Source organism: Acipenser ruthenus, chromosome 13 (genome assembly GCF_902713425.1).
Source record: "Acipenser ruthenus chromosome 13, fAciRut3.2 maternal haplotype, whole genome shotgun sequence".
Taxonomy (NCBI): Eukaryota; Metazoa; Chordata; class Actinopteri; order Acipenseriformes; family Acipenseridae; genus Acipenser; species Acipenser ruthenus.
In genome coordinates this window covers 5,148,928-5,173,344 of record NC_081201.1, presented here as the reverse complement: position 1 = coordinate 5,173,344, position 24,417 = coordinate 5,148,928, and the positions used below count along the sequence as shown (strand labels likewise).

The following is a 24,417-nucleotide window of genomic DNA, read 5'->3' as shown; positions in this document are numbered from 1 at the left end:
TTGATTTGTATGATGAGTAATGTTCTGTACATACAGATGCTTCATGAATACTTACATACATACAGTAGGGTGCAAATGTCTTAGAACACCCCATTCCTTCTGTTGTTTTGATTTGTTGTGCATATTAAATCAAATCATTGTAACTCAAAATCGAAAATTACTCCAGGTCTGAAGCAATTATGTCTTGTAATTCTCCAGCAGTCGTGAGCACCAGGCTGACATTTCCTTAAGGTCAGGGGGCAAGTGGATCGGTTCCAGTGCTGATGTTCCCAGTGGGTGCTGTGTAAATTAAGGCTTCTCATGATATTATTATAAAGGAAACTCAGAGCTGGAGACAAATGCAAGAGGCGTAATAATTTATTTAAAAGCCAAGATGGAGGTTTATGGCATTGCTGGGTTAACACTGATATAATACTGAAGATATTTTACACTGGAAATAATAAGATGCAGCATCTGGTTTTCAAGAATTATCTTCCTCCATACAGAGGTTGTGGGAACTGAAGTTGGAGGATAGGAAGGGTTTAGATTACACAAGAACACTGTCCTGAACTGGACTTTGGCCAGGAAGCCAGGGTCATCAACCTTGCTTATCTTCAAAAGAGCTGTGGTATCTTTAATGTCCACAGTAGAGTAGACAGGACCTTTTATTCATGATCTCATCCGAATGACAGCACTTACAGCAGCATGAGTACCCCCAATATCGGAGCCCAGAAAGACCAATGTACCCTACTGAGTCACCATGTCCTCCTATTAGTTGAATCTAAAAAACATTGATAAATTGTTCAAAAAGCTCCATTAAGTTTAAATGTTTGAATAATGGGGGAAGTTTGCCATTCTGGTCTATAGGTCTGGCCTATAAGTAGCATTCATTATTTGGCTGATGTATATTTAATGTTCCCAAATGAGGGGAAGATTTCAGCATTCAATGTCAGATCTATACATCAGGGTATACAATTACCAGTGAAGACTGTATGAACAAAATGTTATGCATAATGGTTTCTTGATTAAACTTTTGTAATAACTACTGCATGTGTTTTTCATATAGCATTCCTTATGTATATTTTCTAGGCATATGTTTTGTAAAAGGAAACAAACACTAGTTCAGTTTGGTCCTCAATTCTAAATTGCTGAAATGTATCTAAAATCAAAGATTATTCTTTAGATTGTTATTAATTGTAAAACAACAAGCGTTATTCCACACATTGTTGCTGGAGCTGTAGGCCTACAATGTTGCAGTGTTTGCAGAGTCGCTACGAAACAATATTAAGAAAAACCCACAAAACATCAGAGACATATTTTCCCATATGAAACTGGTGGAATGGTGTGCCGGATTTTGCATGGTACACGGATTAGGATTAAATCCAAGAGAATTTGTCTGTATCCTGGAAATATACGCACACGAAACTGAACCAATAATTATTTATATGCAGCAACATCAAAACAGCTTACTTAGAGGAGAGACTGTAATAGTATTACCTTAGGAGCCAAGTTAACTGCATTTCTCCCAGAAAAACATTAATGTTGACGCCCTGCTCTCCTGTTAGCTTTAAGAAGTACCTACGTAATCACAAAAAATGCAACGAGCAGTCTTGGTCAGTAAGCACTTTTTTTTCTTTTTGATTTGACGTCTTAAATTATATGTATAATGGCCTGAGGGCTGAATTAAAATGAAGGGGTGGCTTTGAGTTCAATAATCAAAAGACAAGCAAGACACAAACAAGTCAGTGAAGAGGGTCTGGTGATTTCAACCCACATCAAAGCTGTAATGATTGAAGCTGGGAAGCTGCATTTATTACAGACTTGCACTCTATATTTGCAATATCAAAGAAACGTATCATTCTCAGTCCTCCACGAGGGCTCAACACAGACAGACAGCCTTCAGTAGCATTACCACAACAAACACACATTTGGAACATGTATTTCTTTTTTAAACCCCATCTGTACACTGTACCTTTTCCATTCCAGAATGCTATACCAAGCTGTACAATACCATTTCAGAACCCTGGATTTCTTCTACTGCCTTTCTGTCTTCTGTCTTATAAATACATCATCTGATTGACCACAGTGACTCAATACACCGGGCAGAATTAAATGAAATTATAATCAAAAAAAAAAAAAAACTACTATAGTCAGGATCATATTTTCTTTCTTGGATATACTTTAGAGACAGTATTCTTTTATTTGTTATCTTTCAGTATTTATGATTTTCTCAATTAAGTTGCATGACCATGTCCATACAATAGAAATTAACTATTTAATGCCAAGTCGTTTTAACCAAATCAATGATACAGATATTTTTCATATCCATTTTACGTCATAATTACAGACTATTTCATCAGATCCACTACTCTTACATTGTGCCCCCTCCCTGGGGATGCTTTGTTTTTGTTATTTGAAAGTGGGTGGAACGTTATTATAATAGAAAAGGTTGCTCAAAGTTGGTGTGTGTGTGTGTGTGTGTTCCTATGGGGTGGCTTTTGAACTATTGCCCTAAAAGTGTTCTGAATGACCCATTTTTGTCTCTCCCTGACAGCTATGAAATCGGGAGGCACTCAGCTTAAACTCATCATGACATTCCAAAACTACGGACAAGCGCTTTTCAAACCGATGAAGTAAGTAAGATCCATTAAGCCCGTTTTGAATGATTGATGGTCTGCCCAGCCGTAGCTCTCGGTCGGTACTAAGGCTACAATGGCACACCAGCAACTACTTTGTGTATATTGTAATGGCATTACCCCATGGCTGTGGTAGCTGAAATGACCTTTCTGTAATGTCCAATGTCATAAAGCATTAGGATGTCATGGACATCACTAGGAACATTTTGTGAACTGCAATGATGGAAGTCATAGAAGAAGCTGGTAGCTTCCTTAAACAACAACAGGATTAGAAACTAGGCCATTGCAGTACAATTCAGATGTGTGTGTTTAAGCTCATACTTAAACCTGCAATGCCTCAAATTGATTTGCAACAGGAGTCTTATTACTTACCCTGCAATACAGTGCAGCAGGTTTCCACAGTTTTAGGACATTTGCATCAGTTTGATTCAGAAAAATCTTTGTATAAACTCTTCTAGCTCAGTATTGTTTCCTGGGATGTGTATTAGTAATGTACCATGCACTTATTTGTTGGTATAGCTTTGTATTTAAAAGTTTAAGTTATGGTTCCATTATATCTGCGCCAGACATTTCATTTATTTCTAACTGCTTGTCATTGCCAGCCTATTAGAGGTAATTCAGTACTCTTGGAGAAATTTATTTTCCTCTTTTCTTTTTTATTTTTCTTTAGTTGCTGTCAGTCTTGTTTTGACCTTTTAATTGGACACTATGTTGTGGTTCTGAAAGGAGGACCCTCCCTCTAATCACAAACGGTTCCATAAATAGCCTATTGCCTATGCCTCCTTGTCATTTCTTTGCTTGGTCCTGCTCCTCCCCTGCCTCCTCCTCGCAGCATGCCTTGTCCAGGGGAGCTAGGTCTCTGCCCGCCAGCTGTCATCAATCATAGTCATTACATCACAGTTCAGCCAGCTCATGGGGAGGTGGGGGGGGTCATGGGGGCAGGTGGCCCAAAGTGCCACTTGTCCTGCCCGCTAGCTATAGCTGTCAGTGATCATTGCATCCCAGTTCATCCACACATAGGGCGGGGGGGGGGCCAAAGTAGGAGAAGGAGCCCAGCGAGGGCCAAAGTATAACAAATAAAAAATTATTGCAGTTCTGGAATGAAAGAAACAAACTATTTAACTTATTTAACATTGATAATTTATGTTGCTCCTTTCTGGTGGCGACTTTGTCGTGTATATATTTTTATTGAAGTATCCTGCATTATAGGTTAATACCAGATCAACAGTCAAGTCAGACCTACAAATTACCATTGAAAGTCAGGTGTTGGAATAGACCCATATCCTGGCACACGTCTGCCCAGTCTTCATACATATATGATATTGTGGTATAGGGATGTGCATGTTTATAGTATTCTTATTTAACTGATTACTCCAGCACAGGTGTTATGCATGGATACACATGTATTTGCTGGATTCGTACAGAAAATGCAGAGAACAATGCACAGGCTTTATCCAGTGATTTGCAGCATTTGCATTCTCCTTTTATTCGTGTGTGGAGATGTCTTTGCCCTAGAAGGGGACCAGTTGAGAGATGCAACTGGTCCCCCTCTAGGTATTTGAGTGGTGATCATTACATGTGGCTTACTCCTTTTGTGTTCCTAAAGCACAGAGGCACTGACAGCCTCGCAGTGGGATCCTGCTTGTGTATGGCAAGAAGATGCTTAGAGGACACGCAGGAGCCCTTTTCAAAAGCATGCTATAATTCAAACAAGGCATAAAACCAGGGATCATTGCTGGTTCAAGCTTGATGCGACTGGATAGAATTATGTGGCTCTGAACAAAACCTCGAACTCCCCTGGCAGACACACATATTTTCACACTTGACAATGGAAAGCCTTGATAAATGCTGCCTAGTCTGCCTCTGGTGCAGTGTGAACGTGGTGTACAGTCGGACGAGTCGCTGGGACTGGATACTGCCCTGATTGCTGTTTTTTTTGTGATTGTACAGCACCCCAGATGATAATGTTACTTAACAAGCTTGTGTAATGCAGTGTCTAGTGTATTTATACTGGTTTATCAAAGCTACAAGTAAAGCATTTTATTTATAGCAATAAGCAACCAGTTGTTGCCTGTAGATACCAACATTTCTTTTAAAATGTGTTCATGATTCAACTCAAACTGGATTCCTAAATATGCAAATTATCTTTGGCTTCTTGAAGTCTGGTACAAAGACTCAGTGGCTTGACCAAATGACCAAGTATTTTTTAATATAATTACAATCTTTAAATGCGTCCGATTTAAAGCAGCCAGCTTTGACACAGTTAGCTTTTTGACCATTTTGAGTTTTCTCTTCCATTCATTTCTGCTGTCTTCAGACTATTAACTTTACCTGACCTTATTATCGTGGACATAGTGCAGTAGCTCCGGGCCAAGGAAATACCTAATGACTTCTCACACAGCAAGATTCTGAATGCAATTCCAACAATGGGTCCCTGTATTCTTCTATTTAATTTTAGAGCTTATCACAAAACCCCCAAACTGGCTGCTTGTTTTAACATGTATAACTAATTTGTACAATGCTCATGGAATCTTTGCATAAGATGAATGCTTCTTATTAGAATGTGCCTTCTGAGGCTGGAGAATGAGCTGACATGGAGTGGAAATGGCTTTACTAAAAAATACTGCATTCTCCACTATTGATGTCTTTCCATCTTAGATGAATGGACTGCTGCTACCTACTGGTGTCTTTCAACACTTTGAATTTTGGCTTTTGTAAGCATATGCCTTATAAAAGTGTACCACTGTGTTTTTGCACTTTGCCATGCTTTTCCCGTGGTTATACTATGCTTTACCATAGTTTACCCTGGTTTGTCAAATTTTTTTATATGCTTTACCATATCACTCTGTGCTTTAAAATGCTTCCCTATGTTTTACCAGACCTCTCTGTGCTTTACAATGCTTCCCTATGCTTTACCATACCTCTCTGTGCGTTACAATGCTTCCCTATGCTTTACCATACCTCTCTGTGCTTTACAATGCTTCCCTATGCTTTACCATACCTCTCTGTGCTTTACAATGCTTCCCTATGCTTTACCATACCTCTCTGTGCTTTACAATGCTTCCCTATGCTTTACCATACCTCTCTGTGCGTTACAATGCTTCCCTATGCTTTACCATACCTCTCTGTGCTTTACAATGCTTCCCTATGCTTTACCATACCTCTCTGTGCTTTACAATGCTTCCCTATGCTTTACCATACCTCTCTGTGCTTTACAATGCTTCCCTATGCTTTACCATACCTCTCTGTGCTATACAATGCTTCCCTATGCTTTACCATACCTCTCTGTGCTTTACAATGCTTCCCTATGCTTTACCATACCTCTCTGTGCTTTACAATGCTTCCCTATGCTTTACCATACCTCTCTGTGCGTTACAATGCTTCCCTATGCTTTACCATACCTCTCTGTGCTTTACAATGCTTCCCTATGCTTTACCATACCTCTCTGTGCTTTACAATGCTTCCCTATGCTTTTACAATTGCAGAGTTCTTGGTTCGGTTTAAGTGGAATTGCTTGGATGAAAATAAAGTTCTTCCTGGTTAACATAGTAAAGCAAACTACTCTATATTCCAAACTTAAACTGCAGTCTAACCCACACACTGTTGCTTTTTACACACATTTACTGAATCTCCCCTACAGTTGGACTGCATTTGTTTTTCTTACCATGTAAATATCTGACCGCCTATGACTCATTAAAGCCCCCTGCCAAAACTACAAATAGCAGCAGCAGCAGCAGCAGAGAGGAGAGCAACAAACATAGCAGTTCAGAGCAATAATGTTTGTAGCTAAGCCACCACACAAAAAGCTCTGAGACATTTAATAATGTCTTTGAAGAGGCCACACCTGCACTCTTTATTGAATTCATTTTGTCAGCAGTGTCACAAATACTGTTGGGCCGGTCCGGTTACTGTAGAATTCTTTGCGGTTGTCAGATATGTTTACAGCTCATAGAAAAGATATGCTGGCCTTACCATGGAATTCCCTATAATCTGCACTATTCCAAAAAAACAAGCTGCGTCAACACGTCTATCTCTCTAGCTATATACACAAGCCCTTTGGAGTTTGCAGAAGGCTTTTCTTTCTACTGCAGGCTTTTCTTTCTACGGTGTTACAAGAAGTTGTGCCACTCTGTAATAGAAAACTTGCCAGGTTTCAGGCAGGAAATCTATAGTGCAAGTGCCTGGTACATGCATTGGTTAATCTACAAGCCTATTACGCAAGTTCCAATTAACCTATAAGGTGTGTATCTCTCTCTCTCTCTCTCTCTCTCTCTCTCTCTCTCTCTCTCTCTCTCTCTCTCTCTCTCTCTCTCTCTCTCTCTCTCTCTCTCTATCACGCCTCATTTCACACAGACTTGAGACTGCCTCAAACAAACATTTCTCTTGGTTATAAGGTGATAATAATTACAGATTGGAGCCAGGTGACTCTCATCCTGGCTCCCTCCTGTTGCATTCTAGGGAATGTAGTCTTTTGAGACCCCTCCTGGACTACATTTTATTCCTCTTCCTCTCCCCAGTCTGTCACAATATATACCTATTTCGCAAACTCAGTCTTGCCGTGCTTTTGAATTACCACCTCCTCGCCAACCACCACCACCTCACTCCCAACCTCGTCCTAAGGGGGTGGAGTATACGATGCTCCTCTGCCTAATCATTTTTGTCCACCGGGATGAACACGTCGCATAGATTTATTATTTTATTGTTTGTTTATTAGCAGACGGCACCGGGATACTCCAAGGGATGAGGCTGTGCTCCAACTATTTTTATTTTTATTCACTTTTTAGTTTTACACTTTTATTGCAGATACTGTGCATCTTCTTTTTAAAAAACAAAGGATGCCTTTTTCTCAGTAATGATTAGGTCCAGCATTCTCAGGAAGATGAGAGACTAAACTCAGCTCACTTGTGAGGCAAACCTCAAGAGCCACAGTAAGTTGAAAAGCCATTGCAAATGTTTCTGTGAGGTGAGGAGTATCTTAATATATATCCCCAGAGAGAGCTGAAGTCTCTGTGCAATTGTAGTTTATTGGTTTAATCCCAGTTTGAATACAGACCTATAAAACACAGACAGCTGCCAGCTTGGTTTATTTGTTTGTTGGTGAAACAGGCTTCAATATGCTGGGCTGGCTTCTCCTACAGGGTAAAAGCGGAATCTTATGAAACAGAGTGCTAGGTCTGTTTTGGCAGTAGTGTGGAGGGAGCAAAGGTATTTAAAACACTCAGGCAGCTGTGTTTGATACAGGCCGATGTGGTATGGGGTCGGTGTACATGTTACACTGTACTAGCATGCATCAGCAGTTTGCTAGGTCAGGTGGTATGTTAGCTCCCAGTAAAGTGGTAAGGATATCTCTGTTTAGTTCGGCACTCTGGAGATTTAAAATTGGAATTACTTACAGTGCTGGATGCGCAACCATATGGAAAAAAAAATTAAATAAACACATTAACATAAACTAGTGTTGTTTGAATATGCTTTCAGAATTCAGAATAGTATTCAAATATAATGTAACACATAGCACTGTATTAATTAATGGATAGAAAGTTCGTACCCAACAACTTATCTTTTGAATACAGGAGGGAACACTCTATAATCTTTCAATGGTCCAACATTGGCAGATCTTTTTATCGCCTCCCTAAAAGTTGTTATACTTCTCTATTGCAGATCTCTTATATAAGCGGATTGATAAATCACCCTGAATGTTTAATGCAGATATAAAGAGTATTTAGATGTACTATATAATGGGGTAAATGGAATGAAAACAAAAACACAGTTAATCCCAACAGGTAGGCCTGAATTGAGCACCCTATAAAATGATATTAGTAAACTGAGGAAAGCATGCAAACAGATAAGAAAAGAAATCACTGTGCGCATTCTTATGTGTGTGTGTGTGTGTGAGGCTCACCTGTGGTCAATAAAATGCAGCTACCAAGGATAGCTGCTTTATCTCCTGGTGCCAATGTGCCAGATTCAGAAGCTCAGTTGCATTTACCTGGGGCTTGACTTTGATCAGTGTAGGGGGTTTGCTGGATTGAACAATCCAGAACCAGGAGATGGAGCTGACTGACTCACTGCTATGGCAGAACGGCCCATGTTAAGAAAGAGAGTTATACTAGGGGGGGCATCAACAATTTATAATAAGCTATAAAAGTGGGTTGAACCATATACTTAGGAAATCATTTATTATTCTCTTTAATGTCTTCATATATTGACAATTTCCATTCGCTGGCCAGGGCAGGAGGGTATCTTATGGCAGGCTTGTAAGATTGTAAGGATGGAGCATGGGAACTTAAATGGAAGTAAAATAGAGAAACTAACACAGTTTGTCAGCATCTGCCTCTCCATGACTGAACAGTACAGGAGCACAGTGAATAGCCTCCAGCAATGGGGCGATGGAGACAGCGCTTGTGCATTGAATATTTAATACAGTCTAACACAAATAAATAAGTAAACTGGGATTTTATCAAAAACAATAGGGGGCTAATTGCTGCAATCTCCTGACCAAATGTTAATAATACTATAATATGTTTGGGGGGACGAGAGTGGATTAGACACTTTACCTATAGTGAAGTGTGTTTTCTTTATGGATCAGTAGTTTTATGGAAACAAAATTCTTTGCTGGAATATATTGAAAACACCAGCACTGTAACTGTTAATCCTATTCCTGTATAGAATGAGATCTGTCTGAAAGTTCCCATCCAGAATTATAGGCTTCCCATTCAAGAAAGTCTAATTTTTATTAAATCACACGGTTCCTGTTCTTGCAGGCAAAATGCCTAGCTGTTACTCAAATTAGAACCTTCCTTGGAATCTATTGCCATCTGTTAATACTGACTATAGCCTTAATGATTCCCAAAATATAAACTGCTTGGTAAACATGTGTTTGCTTATTCAGCACTGTATGACTGGAACAACATCCCCTCGGTCCTTAAACCTTTCAACACTATCCATGCAGAGATAGAGATAACCTTGCAATAGACCACAGTTTCTTATATGAAAATTGTCTAGACATGTTCTATAAGGACACACCCGAGATTAGTTTATTGTTGAGTGGAGTGAAGTTTTCTTTCCTAGTCCCTGAATCCCTCGCACCTATCTACAGCGCTGCAAAGACTTAAAAATATGCTGCTGTTACTGTATCTTTTAATAAGATATGAGTCGAGTTCTGTTTGCAGTTGTCTTCTGTTTTCTGTATTAGCAATCTCTTACAGTGGTAATGTTTTTTCTTTTTAACTGTTTTTTGTAGGGGAGTGTGTGGTTTCAGACGTGGATTACTGAACCACTTCAGGCATGTTATTCTCTACTGGCATGTTATTTAATGCCACTGGAGTGCTGTTATAAAGTGTCTCTGTTCATTTTGTGAAATTTAATGCAGTTTTATCATCAACCCGACCTTTGATGTTACCAGGTATCAATTCATAAAAGACAGTATTTGACATCTTTTGCAATCCAGTTTGTTAAGGGACCGTCTAAGCTGGGTGCCTTCAAGACATACAACATGTCATTATTCCTCATAGGTGAGAAGGATTTTACACTTTTGATTAAATCTTGAGACTGAAACTTGCATCCCAATTGGCTAATGCAGAGTCACATGACCGCACATAGTTTGTGCCATTGCCCAAAAAACGGTCTGTGGTTGAGCGGTCAGTATTGCCCTCTAACACCACCCTGCATCATCACAGACTTCTCTGCTTGAATGCCTTTTAATAAGTTTCCCAAATATTTGTAAAACAACAGTAATACAGTGCTCCTCCTTTATAAGGTGGCCCATTATACAGCGGACAGGTTATAAGGCGGTACAGTCATAGCTCCCATTTTCCCCATAATACTGTTACACTAACACTAGTAGTCTCTTTATAAGGCGAAATGCAAATAGCACGGTCCCTTAACTATGGCTCCCGACTACAGTGTTATAAGGGGAGCACTGTAATACAGATGTTAACTGCAGTCATCACCTTACAGTGGAAAACTGATTCCCATTGACCTCCCAACACTGTCAGTCGCTTTTAGCACTGTAAGCCTGTATTTTTTGTAAATGTGGATTTCCATCTAATTATTCCCATTCTGACATGCTAGCTTCTGTGTTTACTTTTTAATTACACCTCTTGCCACTCTTTGCACTCCCTAATGTTCAGGTTTGTTTTAAAACCAATTGCAGTGAAGAACGGCATCACTTAGACAGCCAGTCATTGCATTACACTGAATACACAGCAACAGATTAACAGCAATCTGATGGTGAAGATGTGTCAGGAAGATTGAATGCCTCAGAGTGTTCTGAGCCAATATTGCTAAAGAAAAATAAAAAAAAAAACTCTATGCACACAGTGCAGCCATGCAGTTATGTAAGCTGGGTCGCTGCTTCTTCTTTTTTTTTTTTCGAAAACGATTTCATCGGCTAAATGAGAGTTTTCTTTCACTGTTCATGTTTGCAGGCTGATTTTATTCTACCATTCCTCCACTCAGACAGATGCTCCTTAAAGGATGTAAAGAGGAAGGCTGGAGGTCATTAGCTGCATTAGCTATAAAAGGACTGCTGCAAATGGACCACGTGCAGTGTGCTTATATTTCCTCCCTCCCAGTATTTATAGTGCCTGTGCTCTGGATTGCAGTGGTGTGTGCATTTTTTAAACACCACATGTATGTGCTGCTTACATCCTGCAAACCTGCTTTATAATTAGCAGCAGTACTTAATTTGAAGGGAATAACACTGTATTTAAACTTTCAAAATGTTTTGTTTAACTGCAGTGCATAACTAAACCAAATATTTAAAAATGACTGCATGCCACTTAACTGTTACTGCTAAGCGGGCGTGTATTTAGCCAGGCAAAGTATATTTTTCTGTAAAGAGATTGTCTGGGTTTGATAAGGCGCTATAATGTACAACCTTAAGTTGCTTGGTCTAATGGTACAGCATAGTTTCATTTTTAAATATATGTCAAGTATTTTTATACCTGGGATATGAAACTCACAAGGTCTGCAAAGGCCAGCGAGGAATCAATATTTAATACCTGGAGCCCCCTATGTAAACTGACTCTGTTTTTCAGAGCTCAAGAAAGGTTTAAGACACTAATCAGCCCAGTGCTAAAACATTAAAATTACCGGCCTTGGCTTTCTTTTTAATCCCTTTATCCACAGATATTTTTTGATGTAGCGTTTGTGAAAAGCCAAACAGTATAATGCAGTACCTGTATTTTCGGCACTGTGACTTTTTAATGCAGCAGTATTGCATATTATGGGTATTTACTGTGTCTGCAATGGAAAATGTTATAGTTGAGGTATAATACTGCAAAAAAACCAAAAAAAAACAACTGTACACTCAAACTGAGGTCAGAAATCTAGTAATATATTATACAAACAATCAAGGCGCACAATATTAACTGTAGAATATTAAGTCTAAGACTGTTTAACATCCATGTACTTGTTTATGTGATTTATTTTTGAGATGAGCAACAGTAGACATTTTCCATGTACACATATACTGTATGTCTTCATAGAAGTAGAATTTGGATGGTTATTGGAATCAGAGCCATTATACTGTTACAGGGAAAATTATACATTATATACAGTATATATACATTATACTGTTACAGTCTGCAACACAAGGTGCCTCTCTGTCAGGGGTATGCCCTCACCTTACTGTGCGGTTCCTGCCAAGCCCGACTACCTGCCATTGAATGGGTAGCTCATTTGTAACGAGCAGGCCCCTCCCAAGTACAGTACGATGGGGCTGAAAACTGGGCCACTCCAACTGCACATCACAAAGGCAACATTGTAGGAACAGTCGTGTTATACTGATGGATTGTTATAATATTAGGCTGGGACAATAGATGTCTAAGCAAAAAGGTTTTCCAGGAGCATATCTTATTAAAACACAAACCACTGTGTATGAATATCACGTTGCTTAGTTATATTGTTAAGTTTGAGGCTGCCTCTGGGAGGGTGCAGTTGGCCAGGAGACTGTATGCATTTTGACCATGGAAGAAAGTCATAAATTAATGACCTCTTGTTTAAAACACGGATGGCTCTTTTTATATACTGATTCCCATTGTGCTATAGGAGAAAGCTGTTCATACAAACAAAGCAAAGGCAACCCAGTCTTTGGCAAGGCGGTAAACAGCCTGGCACTGCCAATGCAAAACCAATACACAGGCAGTAGCATAGCTGTGGCATTTAGAATTTATTTTTAAGGACTGATTAACCTACGTTGGACAAACATGTCCTACTCATAAGGAGATTGTTGGATATTGTAGATTAAATAACCACAGGCAATTGTCAAATAGAAACAGGGTTATTTTATAGACGGTTGTATAATGTCTTCTAAGAATTCAGACCTACCGAAATTAGATCCATAGATCCACATAGTTCTTGCAAACTGTGATAAGCCAAATAAATAAATAAAGGCTGTCTTACATCTGGAAGCATAAAACAAGGTCTGCAAAGCTTGATAACAAATCCAGACTTAATTCTGCCACAAAGTGTCCGTGAAACGGCAGGAATTCATGTTGGAGAGAGAGAATGCAGTATTTCGGCTTAAACTGTTGTCCAGTTTTAACATTCCCAGTCCTGTAAATAATATTAGCATTCAGTGGATTTTGTAACCAGGGACAGATGTAAGGCAGAAAACCGGTGTAAAAAGTTTTGAAAGCGCTCGTTGCTGGATGACGTAACTGCCATTCAGGCTTTTATGACTGGGGCCTGTGAGCTGTACAGATGTTTCTTACATCTCGGCTCTTCTTATCCTGAGGGGAGCGTTTGGAAAATGTGAATGTCCATGTTGACAATGGAAGAAAGGAGCGTCTCTGTTTTCGGGAACTTTTGAGAAAAAGGAACAAAAGCGCCACTACAGTATTGTTGGTGATAGTAGAATTGTATTGCTCTGAGAAACACTACTTTTTTTGTTTATTCAATGTTTGTTTGTATATTTGTCAACCCTCTGTTGATTCACCTTCTATATATTTAAATTCTGGGGGGACTTTCTCCTCAGGGAAAAAAAAAAAATCTGTTCATTTTACAACTTGTAATGTAATTTGTGATGGTACTGTTTGCTTCTAAAGCATTTCTCCCATCCCTATATCAGACATAAAGGAAGCTTTCATCATGTGCATCTCCTGTATGTTGACCCCAAGCAGCAATTAAAACTCCCATCCTGAAGGCATCTCTGCTATCAACTGAGCACTCCGAAGGGGATACTTTGTTGTTATTGTCGATCCCACTTCCTTTAATACTTTCCCCATGCTGCATTAGTTGTTTTTAATGCCTGGTTGAGGATGTTGTCAAAACATGACATCCTGCAGTGAAGAGATGCTTTTTAGTGGGTGAATGGGAAAAATGATCAGTTTGGGTCAAAAACCATTCTGGTGCCCACCAACAAATCAGAAGGGGACGCAGTGATACAGGTGTGTATATACTTAGTAGTGTCAGAGGTGAAAGTAAGCCAGTACGACCTGGTACTGTGTTCTGGTAAAACATTTGCTGCCGTTACTTATCAACTTTTTTTTTTAAGTACAGAAACTCTGTGTGCTCAGCAAGATAATATTAGAAGAATAGACCAATGTACTGGGCTGTGTTAGCGCCATTAAAAAATAAAATAAACAATCATATGGATTTTAATTATTCTGATTATGTGTTTATTACGTTTAAATGGTAATATTAATAGCTGAGCTTTTTAAAATCTGGCTTTTTGCACATTTAACATTTTTTGAGATGACAATATAAAGCAAGTAACGAGTTGTTATCATCTGCAATAAAGACACTCAACTATTGTGTTATTATATACTGTTAATTTAACAATTTCAGCAAATTGAAAAAAATAAATAAAATAAAAACTCCAGACACCAAAATTCAAGCCGAACAACTAGAAAACGTTGCGTAACTGAATACTGCACTATTCTCCTACTGCAAGTCATTCAACACGTATTAATTCAATTAGCGAAGTGTCTCCCTAGTCCCATCCCTTTCCCATGCTTTCTTCCAAAGCAATATGTAAGAATATGTAAGAATCTAAAACATGCTATTAAAAACCGTAGCAATACTTCAATGGGGTGGAGGGGTGGAACGACAACTCAACAATAATACAGTACCGGTAAGAAATGAAAGTTACTTTCACGTCTGATTAGTGTCAACGTGATGGGTTAAGAATAAGGTTATGTAGTGACGCACCCAGTACCTAGATTATAGGTCAGTACACCAATGTCATGGTGTTTCTGAAATACAAATGAAGACCCACAGGTCTGGTCCAAGTTAAATGTTAAAACTTTTTTTATTAGTATTTGCACTAGCTCAGGTCCTCTGCATCAATAAGCCTCAGATCGTTCACCTTGCAGTCTGTAACGCAATCAGTGAAATATTTTCAATTGAATCCTGATTAATATTGGGTATATAGCTTGAACAAAAACATGCATTTAGATTGTGACCAGCAAGGAAACTCAATCTGGAGGATATTTAGATGCTTTTATTGAAGGGATAGCAGGATCATTAAAAGTCAACCTGATTCATACAATGTAACCTACTCCAGCACACACATCTTTAGAATTAATATAGGCATTCCTCTGTTTTATTATTGTATATTATATACTGTATATGTCCAAAGACATTTTTACAGTTCGAATGTATTTGGCTGTGGGCATCTGTAAAGAAAGAGTGTTGTATTGTCGCATGTTGTTTTGGATGAGAGCATGAAATGATACCCATCTTACCCATAAGATAAGGCCAAATATGCATAAAATCGATTAAATGAATAATTAAATAAAAACTCATACTATATGTAATTGTCTTTGTTTGCAGTTAAGTTATTAGCTCAGAAGTACAGTTGTATTGTAAACTGTTTATGTTAAATCATCTTATTAGCAGAGCATCTGTGCCTCTGACCAGTGTAACATGATTACCATCCAGGGCTTGCTATTATCTATAAAAGATATTTCTACTTTATTAAAGAAGCCAGAATGGCGTTGTATCCCTTGCCTTCTCGAGCCAGCTGTGACAGATCAGATATAAGATGTGACTGTTAATACCTTCTAGGAAATCTATTTGGAAGCCATTTTAAGATTGGAGGCATAAATTATGCACAGACTTTACAGTCCTGTGAGAGTGTACATTCTGCATACTCTGCGGGCTGCAGGCTTGTAGACAGCTACACGGGCTGCTAGAACAGACAGCATTCAATTACTTGCATTTTCTGCTTTTCTTTTCAGAAACAATTGCATTTTTACATGATGTCTCCCTTAATATCCCCTGACTGCTGTTGAATCACTAATGCAGCTATGTAGCAGTATGATTTAAAATTGATTAGCTCTCCAGGGGTCGGACAAAACAATGGGAAACACATACAATGTACAGTATGTATTTTTGTGTAAATGGTCTATACCTCTCATTTGTTATGCAAAAGAAATATGAATTATGTAATAAAGGCTGCTACCTCCATTTGCAAGTCATTTTGATTATGGGGGGGGGGGGGGGGGTCAATAAAAAAAAAAATACAATAAGACAGCATCCATGTTATTTTTCCTGTTGAATCTACCCCCAAGGGGATCTGCAGAGGATAGACTATGAACTTTCATGGAGCAGTTATTCCAGGAATTGGGAGGAATATATATATATATATATATATATATATATATATATATATATATATATATATATATATATATATATATATATATATTCACTCAACAGCACTCAATACATAATGGTTATTCATTCTAGTCTCCAAAGTGATGGGTGTATGTGCCATTTCACTTTGCTCAGTGAAAGAATTAGAGGCGGCAATCCTTGAGGAATGGTCCTAAATCCCAATTTAACACCTTGTGACCTTGTAACCTAGACCTTGTATCCTAGGCCTTGTATCCTAGACCTTGTAACCTAGGCCTCGTATCCTTGACCTTGCAACCTAGACCTTGTATCCTAGTAACCGGTGTAGTACGGCCTGCCCTCGTGGTGGCCCTATACCCAGTGGGTATGGAAGGCATTTTCCTTTTTTGTTCAACCCCACTGTGTTACATGTCCCAAAGGCACTGTTCCTTATGAGGAATCCAAGCTCCACTAGGCAGAAAGGCAGTGAGATTTGAGACGGCGATGGTGCAGTTTCATGTCGGCCTGAATAACTGGCTTTGAAATTCACTGTGTTCTCCAAGCAGGGACCTGCATACCAGGTGCCAAACTGTGCTGCTGCTTTGAAGGTGTTGTGTGAGACATGTCAGAATTTCCCTCGGGGTAAATAAAATAAGCAAATCTCTCAGGGTTTGGTTAAGCTCTAGTGCAATTAACGCTCAGGAATAAAATATCCCGCCTTATCCCTGCACTAACTGTGAACATAACAGCAAAGGGATTAATATCCGGCTGGACTGAGGGTCTCTAAGATGAGCAGGACAAGGGAAAGCTGAGTTGAGCAGAATGTTCAGAACAGGAGGTTGAAACACACTGAATATTTGACCAGGTGATGATCTGACAGCTAAATGATGGAGGTAATTCAAGAAACAATTACATTCTGTCCTGAGGCTAACAGTGTGCGCACAGGGGAGCAAGGGACAGGTCTGAATGGACGAAACAATCTCTTCTGTTTCCAAACATGTTGATACTGACTGCAGCTGGAATTTGTAGCTCAGTCATACTTAATTATATAAATTACTCACACCTATTATAGCTGGTGATTAAAAAAAATACCCTCTGGAAGGGAAAAATAAAAAGAAATGAGTGAACGATCAGAATAAGACCTGCAAGGGCTGCACTTCAGCAAGGTATTGATACTGACCTCGACACTTACAGTTTGAGCAGCATCATTATCGGAGTGAGCTCTGTTATAACCTGTCTGTCCTTTAGAAAGCAGGCTGCTCTGCTGCTGCCATGGCAATCTCTCTGGGGCTCTGAGAGTGGGCTGTTGATCTTTAATATTTCAAGTGGCTTTAATGCAGCACTAAATTGATGAGCCCATCTTCCGCATTATGTCTACCTTGTTGTATTAAGCAGTACATGGAGAGACAGGGAGAGCCAATCCAGGAAAACATCATGCAATAGGTAACAAAGCAGTGTAAACCTTGTTCTGTTTGTCTGTTTATTTATCCATTGTTCATTCGTTCTCATCTATTAAATGTTAGAAGATTATTGTCCAAAAAGCTATCTCACGTAGCTCTGCATATTCTACGTATTTATATATACAGTCGCAGACAAAAAGTATTTGGGCAGTTAAAATAAATAAATAAATAGAAAAACCACAAAGAAAGTGTTGTTCTATTGAAAACACAAATTTCATACTTTGACAAAAGTGGGCACGCTTACATTAGTATTTTGTGTGCCCATCCTTTGCTTCCTTTACAGCTTGCTGTCTTTTTTTGTATTTTGAAACCAGTTCCTGGCATCTTTCCGGAGATATTTTTGCCCATTCTTCAACACATACACCTTTCAGTTCTGCAATCAACTTTGCTTTCATTTTTGCAAAAGCAGCTTTCAAGTCAATCCACAACACCTCAATGGGATTCAAGTCTGGGGACTGAGATGGCCAATCCATAACTGTAATCTTCCTTTTTTCTTTAGAAATTCCTTTGTAGACTTTGCAGAATGCTTAGGGTGATTATCCTGCTGGAATACAAACTTCTGTCCAATAAGCCTTCTAGCACTGGCTAACAAATGAGAGTGCAACATTTTTAACAAAGGTTTGCATCTTGGTTTTTGTCCATGGACATTCATCTTGTTAAGGTATCGTTGAATTGTTCGCTCGTGAATTTCTTGACCATCTTCTCTCAGTTCTTGTGTCAAATCTTTTGCAGTAATCCGAGGATTTTGCAAGACTGCTCGAACAATTCTTCTTCCAGATTTTGAGAAAATCTTTCTTGGTCTTCCACACCTGGAGTTAGTTGCAGTAGTTCCTTTTCGCCTGTGTTTGTCAATAATAGCCCACACAGTGCTTTTCAGTAAACCAAGTCTTTCTGCTATTTTTCTGGTAGTTTCTCCTTTTTCGTTTAGTTGTATCACACCATTTTGAGATTGTTGCTGTACTCTTTAGTTTTAACCATTTTTGTTGCTTTTTTAATCAGAAATTTATGTATGATTATGTATTTGTTTAATCTATAATCAATCATGATCAATTACGAAATATGAAATATGTTAATTGCCCAAATACTTTAGTTTTTGCATGTTATTTTGCATTTTATGCAATAATGTTTTATTATAAGTCTTTCAATAGAACAATTAGAAATTACAGAAATCACTTTCTTTGTGGTTTTTAATTTTTTTTTAACTGCCCATGCTTTTGTCTGCGACTGTTATCTTGTATCAATCAGTGTTCTATCTATAATATGTATAGTATGCTTTTCTTGGCTTTTCTATCTTGGAGTGCATCAGCTGAGGTGTATACTCTGTAGTTGTCTCTGCCTGTCTGCCAGACTGTCTGTAATGTACTCTATGTTTGCATGCAGACTAGCAGTATTACAGTCTATCTGTGTAATCAGCAAGTACCCTGCCAATGAGATTCCAAAGATTCCAAGAACACTTTGAGGGTAAAAGCTATACCACTGATGGTCTTCCATCAATAGCTGGTGATTAATAACAAAAAGAGCTGGACTAAAATACATTTCAAATACAAATAAGAGCTAGAGCTAATTGTCAGTGTAAAGGGACTATGGGTAGTAGTTCCCACACCTGAGGCTGCACCTCCCCCATTATCAGCAACTCTGGAAGCATCTTATAATAGGGCAGTAAATTTGGATTTATCGCGCATGTTAGGCTAACAACTTTACATGCGTGCTAACTCCAAATTTAGTGCCCTTTCATAAATGAGGCCCATAGAGCGCATCCTGGTTATTGGGACACTTAACAGTCCATAGGCTGCAGATCGCAAGTTACGCACAGGAATATAGCTAGTTACAAGGTCTGAAATGTAACGGAACCAGACCATTCAAGGCTTTATAGGTCAACAACAGCCAGTGGAATAATAATAATAATAATAATAATAATAATAATAATAATAATAATAATAATAATAATAATGCCAGAACAGGTGTTATATGTTCACAGGTTTTAGTTATTGTTAAAACTGTAGCTGCAGAATTCTGTACATACACTGTAGCCTACTGAGAGCATTTGTGATGCACCCGCAAGTAAGGCATTGCAGTAATCAAGTCGAAAAGAGACAAAGGCATGTACTAGCTTCTCCGCATCAGGTAGAGAGAGAATAGGTCGTAGTCAAGCAATGTCACGGAGATGAAAAAATGTCACCTTGGTGACATTCCGCATGTGAGACTCAAAGGTTAAGCTAGGGTAAAAAATGACACCAAGATTCCTAATCCCATCAATAACCATGTTAAAGCTATCGAGTGGAAAGCCAAGCAACATTACCTCTGTGTTTTCAGAATTCAACTGCAAAAAGTTCTGTTGCATCCATAATTACATTTCAGCCAAGCAGTGTGAAAGTACAGAAACAGCCACTTGATTGAATATCTGCTGAATAAGAGAGGCTGCAGTATAGAAACCTGTGGCACACCTGTGGATACGAGACTGGAGGCAGAAGAATAACCACCCACTGAAACAGATTGCTTTCTGTCAGACAGGTAAGATCTGAACCAGCGAAGAGCAGTGCCTGTAATCTTCTGTTAGTTACACCTTTATTACAATTAGTTTTACCACCACTACAAATCCAACTTCCAAAGTGAGTCTGTGCAGCTTGTAAAATGGAAGTAGAGAAACAGGCAGCGGGGTGATTTTTAAGTTTTTATTACAGCACCCCCAGCACTGGAACTAGCTAAAAAAAAAAGCACATTACAAACGGTATCTGTTCCAAACCAGCAGGCTCTAAAACTGCAGGGATCATGCAAGCTAAGCTGCTGCTTTTGAAAATGTTGCCAACCATTCATACAGCACAAGCAATAAAATCAACTCTGTTTTTTTGTTTTTAAGCGGACGTACAGTAATGCTGCCATCACTGACTCCTACCATACACTGGGCCAAGCTGGCATTGTATAGAATTGGATGTATTAGGCTTTTGTTGCCTATTCCCAGCAACACCTAGCATTCTATTCACAACGTTTCACAATTCAGCTGTATTACACAATAGGCACCATGTATGCAGCTCTTTAGAGTAAATGCAGCTGCATTTCTGTTCCCATTGTGCTGAGGTGCTAGCACAATGGGCATGGGCTCACACAGAGCATATAGATATGTCTATTTTTCACTCATCTCCGTCATCAACATGAAATCAGGAACACCAAAACATGTCCTTGTTGAGCATTTGGAATGTAGTCCAACATTCCAAATGGTTCTATCGGCCAATGTAGCTTAGAAGGATTCCTTATATTATGCATAGTTTGATTGGGAGGTACTGACCACTTTGAAAACTGTTCCACTTTCTTGCCCAGCTATCAATCAATCTTTATTTTATATAGTGCCTTTCATAGTGGACCACCATCACAAAGCGCTTTACAAGATAGACAATGCTATGTGCTGGTAAATGACATGCTTTATTTTGAATGAACTATTTCAGGCAGTGCATACTTTAGATTTGTTATGGAGTTTGTTTTGTTGTATGATTGATGGATCCCTCAATGTTATACTCAAATAATAATAATATATTTTTTTTGTATTTATTTTTTTGTGTATAGGGTAAAAATAATGATCAATGATACTTCAGTGTCAAAGATTTATCGCCCATAGAAAAGGAATCCATTGTTTTGATTTTTGTGAGCGTGTGTGTGTATTTGCTATGAATTCTAACAGTTCTTATTAGAAATTCCATGGCTGATTTCAATAAACACTCATGCTAATGTATCAGAGAGCAACAAGCCAATGACAGCCACAGGGCAATTTAAATATGTCTGTGGTCTGTCAAACTTTCTCTCACTTGTTTGCACGCTAGGGGGTGTTCAGAGTATTTTGACACTTCCATCTACTTATATAATGATCACTTTGCTAATCTGAGTCTGCCCTTGTGTTTGTCAGGCAATCACGCTTGATCTATGTGGCTGTTGTTACGAGTACACAGGGTAGCCCAACAGCACCCCCATGTGGGAGAAACCGATTTACCATTACTTTTGTTATTTATTTGATTTGCTTATTTGTTTAAATAAATAAAAAAGTCTAACATATGATGATCCCCACTGTTTGGTCAAAAATCAGCAAAAATAAGACACTGTTTGAGCATTATAATCTTGCTTGGAGGACAACTAAATAATATTTGCATTAATTATAATTGGAGAGCAGAGTACCAAATCTGAAGTACCATTACCACTTGCAACATAACCCCTTTATCTGGAATGATTTATTACTAATGTGTCTTCTTGCTCCAGGAATCCTTTAAAACATTAGGTTGTTCAAAACCAGCTGCTGATGCAGAAGGCTTGTGTTGTTGTTACTTGCCTCCTGTTGCTACATGTACGTACAGAGAACAGGAATATTTTCTGTTGGTGAGTGACTCATTTGAATGTAAGCCATGAGGTTGCATTGTGAAAGAATGTAAATACCAGTAATGTGTTTATCCTGTGCATACAAAATATCCATTATGGAAAAAAAACAGCACAGCACTTCTCATTTCAGACGCTAGTAACCGCATGTTAGTTGTCTTTCAGTGTCTATGGCTTGAATCCAGTCTGGTCCGTCTTCTAAGGATGTTTACAGTATCTACAGTACCATTCTCCTACTACTTAAAATGAACTTCCTTAATAGCATTCTTTACATGTTAGTCCCTCATAGGTAAGGAATGTCTCTGGCTATGGGCATATAGTGGAGGTACTGTAGTACACATCACCCTTACATTTTTCCTTCTTCTCTTGTGGTAAGGGCAAGCCTTGGCATAAGATCTTGAGGATATCATGATGTAGATGGTACTTAACTGGCTATTGAATAATCACAATAAATTAATACGCAGCGCATACACGTACTGTAGAGATGTGACTTTCTTATAGCCTCTTTCATGGTAGTAAACTGGATTTTTATGTCTCAGTTGCCTCACTAGATAAAGGGATGTGGTGAGTGTGTAAGCCTAAGGGATGTGGTGATGTGTGTAAGCCTAAGGGATGTGGTGAGTGTGTAAGCCTAAGGGATGTGGTGATGTGTGTAAGCCTAAGGGATGTGGTGATGTGTGTAAGCCTAAGGGATGTGGTGAGTGTGTAAGCCTAAGGGATGTGGTGAGTGTGTAAGCCTAAGGGATGTGGTGAGTGTGTAAGCCTAAGGGATGTGGTGAGTGTGTAAGCCTAAGGGATGTGGTGAGTGTGTAAGCCTAAGGGATGTGGTGATGTGTGTAAGCCTAAGGGATGTGGTGATGTGTGTAAGCCTAAGGGATGTGGTGAGTGTGTAAGCCTAAGGGATGTGGTGATGTGTGTAAGCCTAAGGGATGTGGTGAGTGTGTAAGCCTAAGGGATGTGGTGATGTGTGTAAGCCTAAGGGATGTGGTGATGTGTGTAAGCCTAAGGGATGTGGTGATGTGTGTAAGCCTAAGGGATGTGGTGATGTGTGTAAGCCTAAGGGATGTGGTGATGTGTGTAAGCCTAAGGGATGTGGTGATGTGTGTAAGCCTAAGGGATGTGGTGATGTGTGTAAGCCTAAGGGGTGTGCTGATGTGTGTAAGCCTAAGGGATGTGGTGATGTGTGTAAGCCTAAGGGATGTGGTGAGTGTGTAAGCCTAAGGGATGTGGTGATGTGTGTAAGCCTAAGGGATGTGGTGAGTGTGTAAGCCTAAGGGATGTGGTGAGTGTGTAAGCCTAAGGGATGTGGTGAGTGTGTAAGCCTAAGGGGTGTGCTGATGTGTGTAAGCCTAAGGGATGTGGTGATGTGTGTAAGCCTAAGGGATGTGGTGATGTGTGTAAGCCTAAGGGATGTAGTGATGTGTGTAAGCCTAAGGGATGTGGTGAGTGTGTAAGCCTAAGGGATGTGGTGATGTGTGTAAGCCTAAGGGATGTGGTGAGTGTGTAAGCCTAAGGGATGTGGTGAGTGTGTAAGCCTAAGGGATGTGGTGATGTGTGTAAGCCTAAGGGATGTGGTGATGTGTGTAAGCCTAAGGGATGTGGTGATGTGTGTAAGCCTAAGGGATGTGGTGAGTGTGTAAGCCTAAGGGATGTGGTGAGTGTGTAAGCCTAAGGGATGTGGTGAGTGTGTAAGCCTAAGGGATGTGGTGATGTGTGTAAGCCTAAGGGATGTGGTGATGTGTGTAAGCCTAAGGGATGTGGTGATGTGTGTAAGCCTAAGGGATGTGGTAATGTGTGTAAGCCTAAGGGATGTGGTGATGTGTGTAAGCCTAAGGGATGTGGTGAGTGTGTAAGCCTAAGGGATGTGGTGATGTGTGTAAGCCTAAGGGATGTGGTGAGTGTGTAAGCCTAAGGGATGTGGTGATGTGTGTAAGCCTAAGGGATGTGGTGAGTGTGTAAGCCTAAGGGATGTGGTGAGTGTGTAAGCCTAAGGGATGTAGTGATGTGTGTAAGCCTAAGGGATGTGGTGATGTGTGTAAGCCTAAGGGATGTGGTGATGTGTGTAAGCCTAAGGGATGTGGTGAGTGTGTAAGCCTAAGGGATGTGGTGAGTGTGTAAGCCTAAGGGATTTGGTGATGTGTGTAAGCCTAAGGGATGTGGTGAGTGTGTAAGCCTTAGGGGTGTGCTGATGTGTGTAAGCCTAAGGGATGTGGTGAGTGTGTAAGCCTAAGGGATTTGGTGATGTGTGTAAGCCTAAGGGATGTGGTGAGTGTGTAAGCCTAAGGGATGTGGTGAGTGTGTAAGCCTAAGGGATGTGGTGAGTGTGTAAGCCTAAGGGATGTGGTGATGTGTGTAAGACTAATGCGTGACGACAGTTGTCATAAGCATCCTGTTCTGATTCAATACCACACAATCTGGCAGTCAGG

The 24,417-nt window shown here is 39.5% G+C and overlaps 1 protein-coding gene across 1 annotated transcript in view; it reads left to right on the top strand.

Moving 5' to 3' along the window:
• Positions 1-24,417, top strand: part of LOC117418035 (extracellular serine/threonine protein kinase FAM20C-like) — a 37,320-nt gene that overhangs the window by 3,365 nt on the left and 9,538 nt on the right. Inside the window, exon 3 of the mRNA XM_034030555.3 lies at positions 2,534-2,612. Coding sequence (XP_033886446.3) covers positions 2,534-2,612 — 79 coding nt within the window. The remainder of the gene's footprint in view (positions 1-2,533; positions 2,613-24,417) is intronic.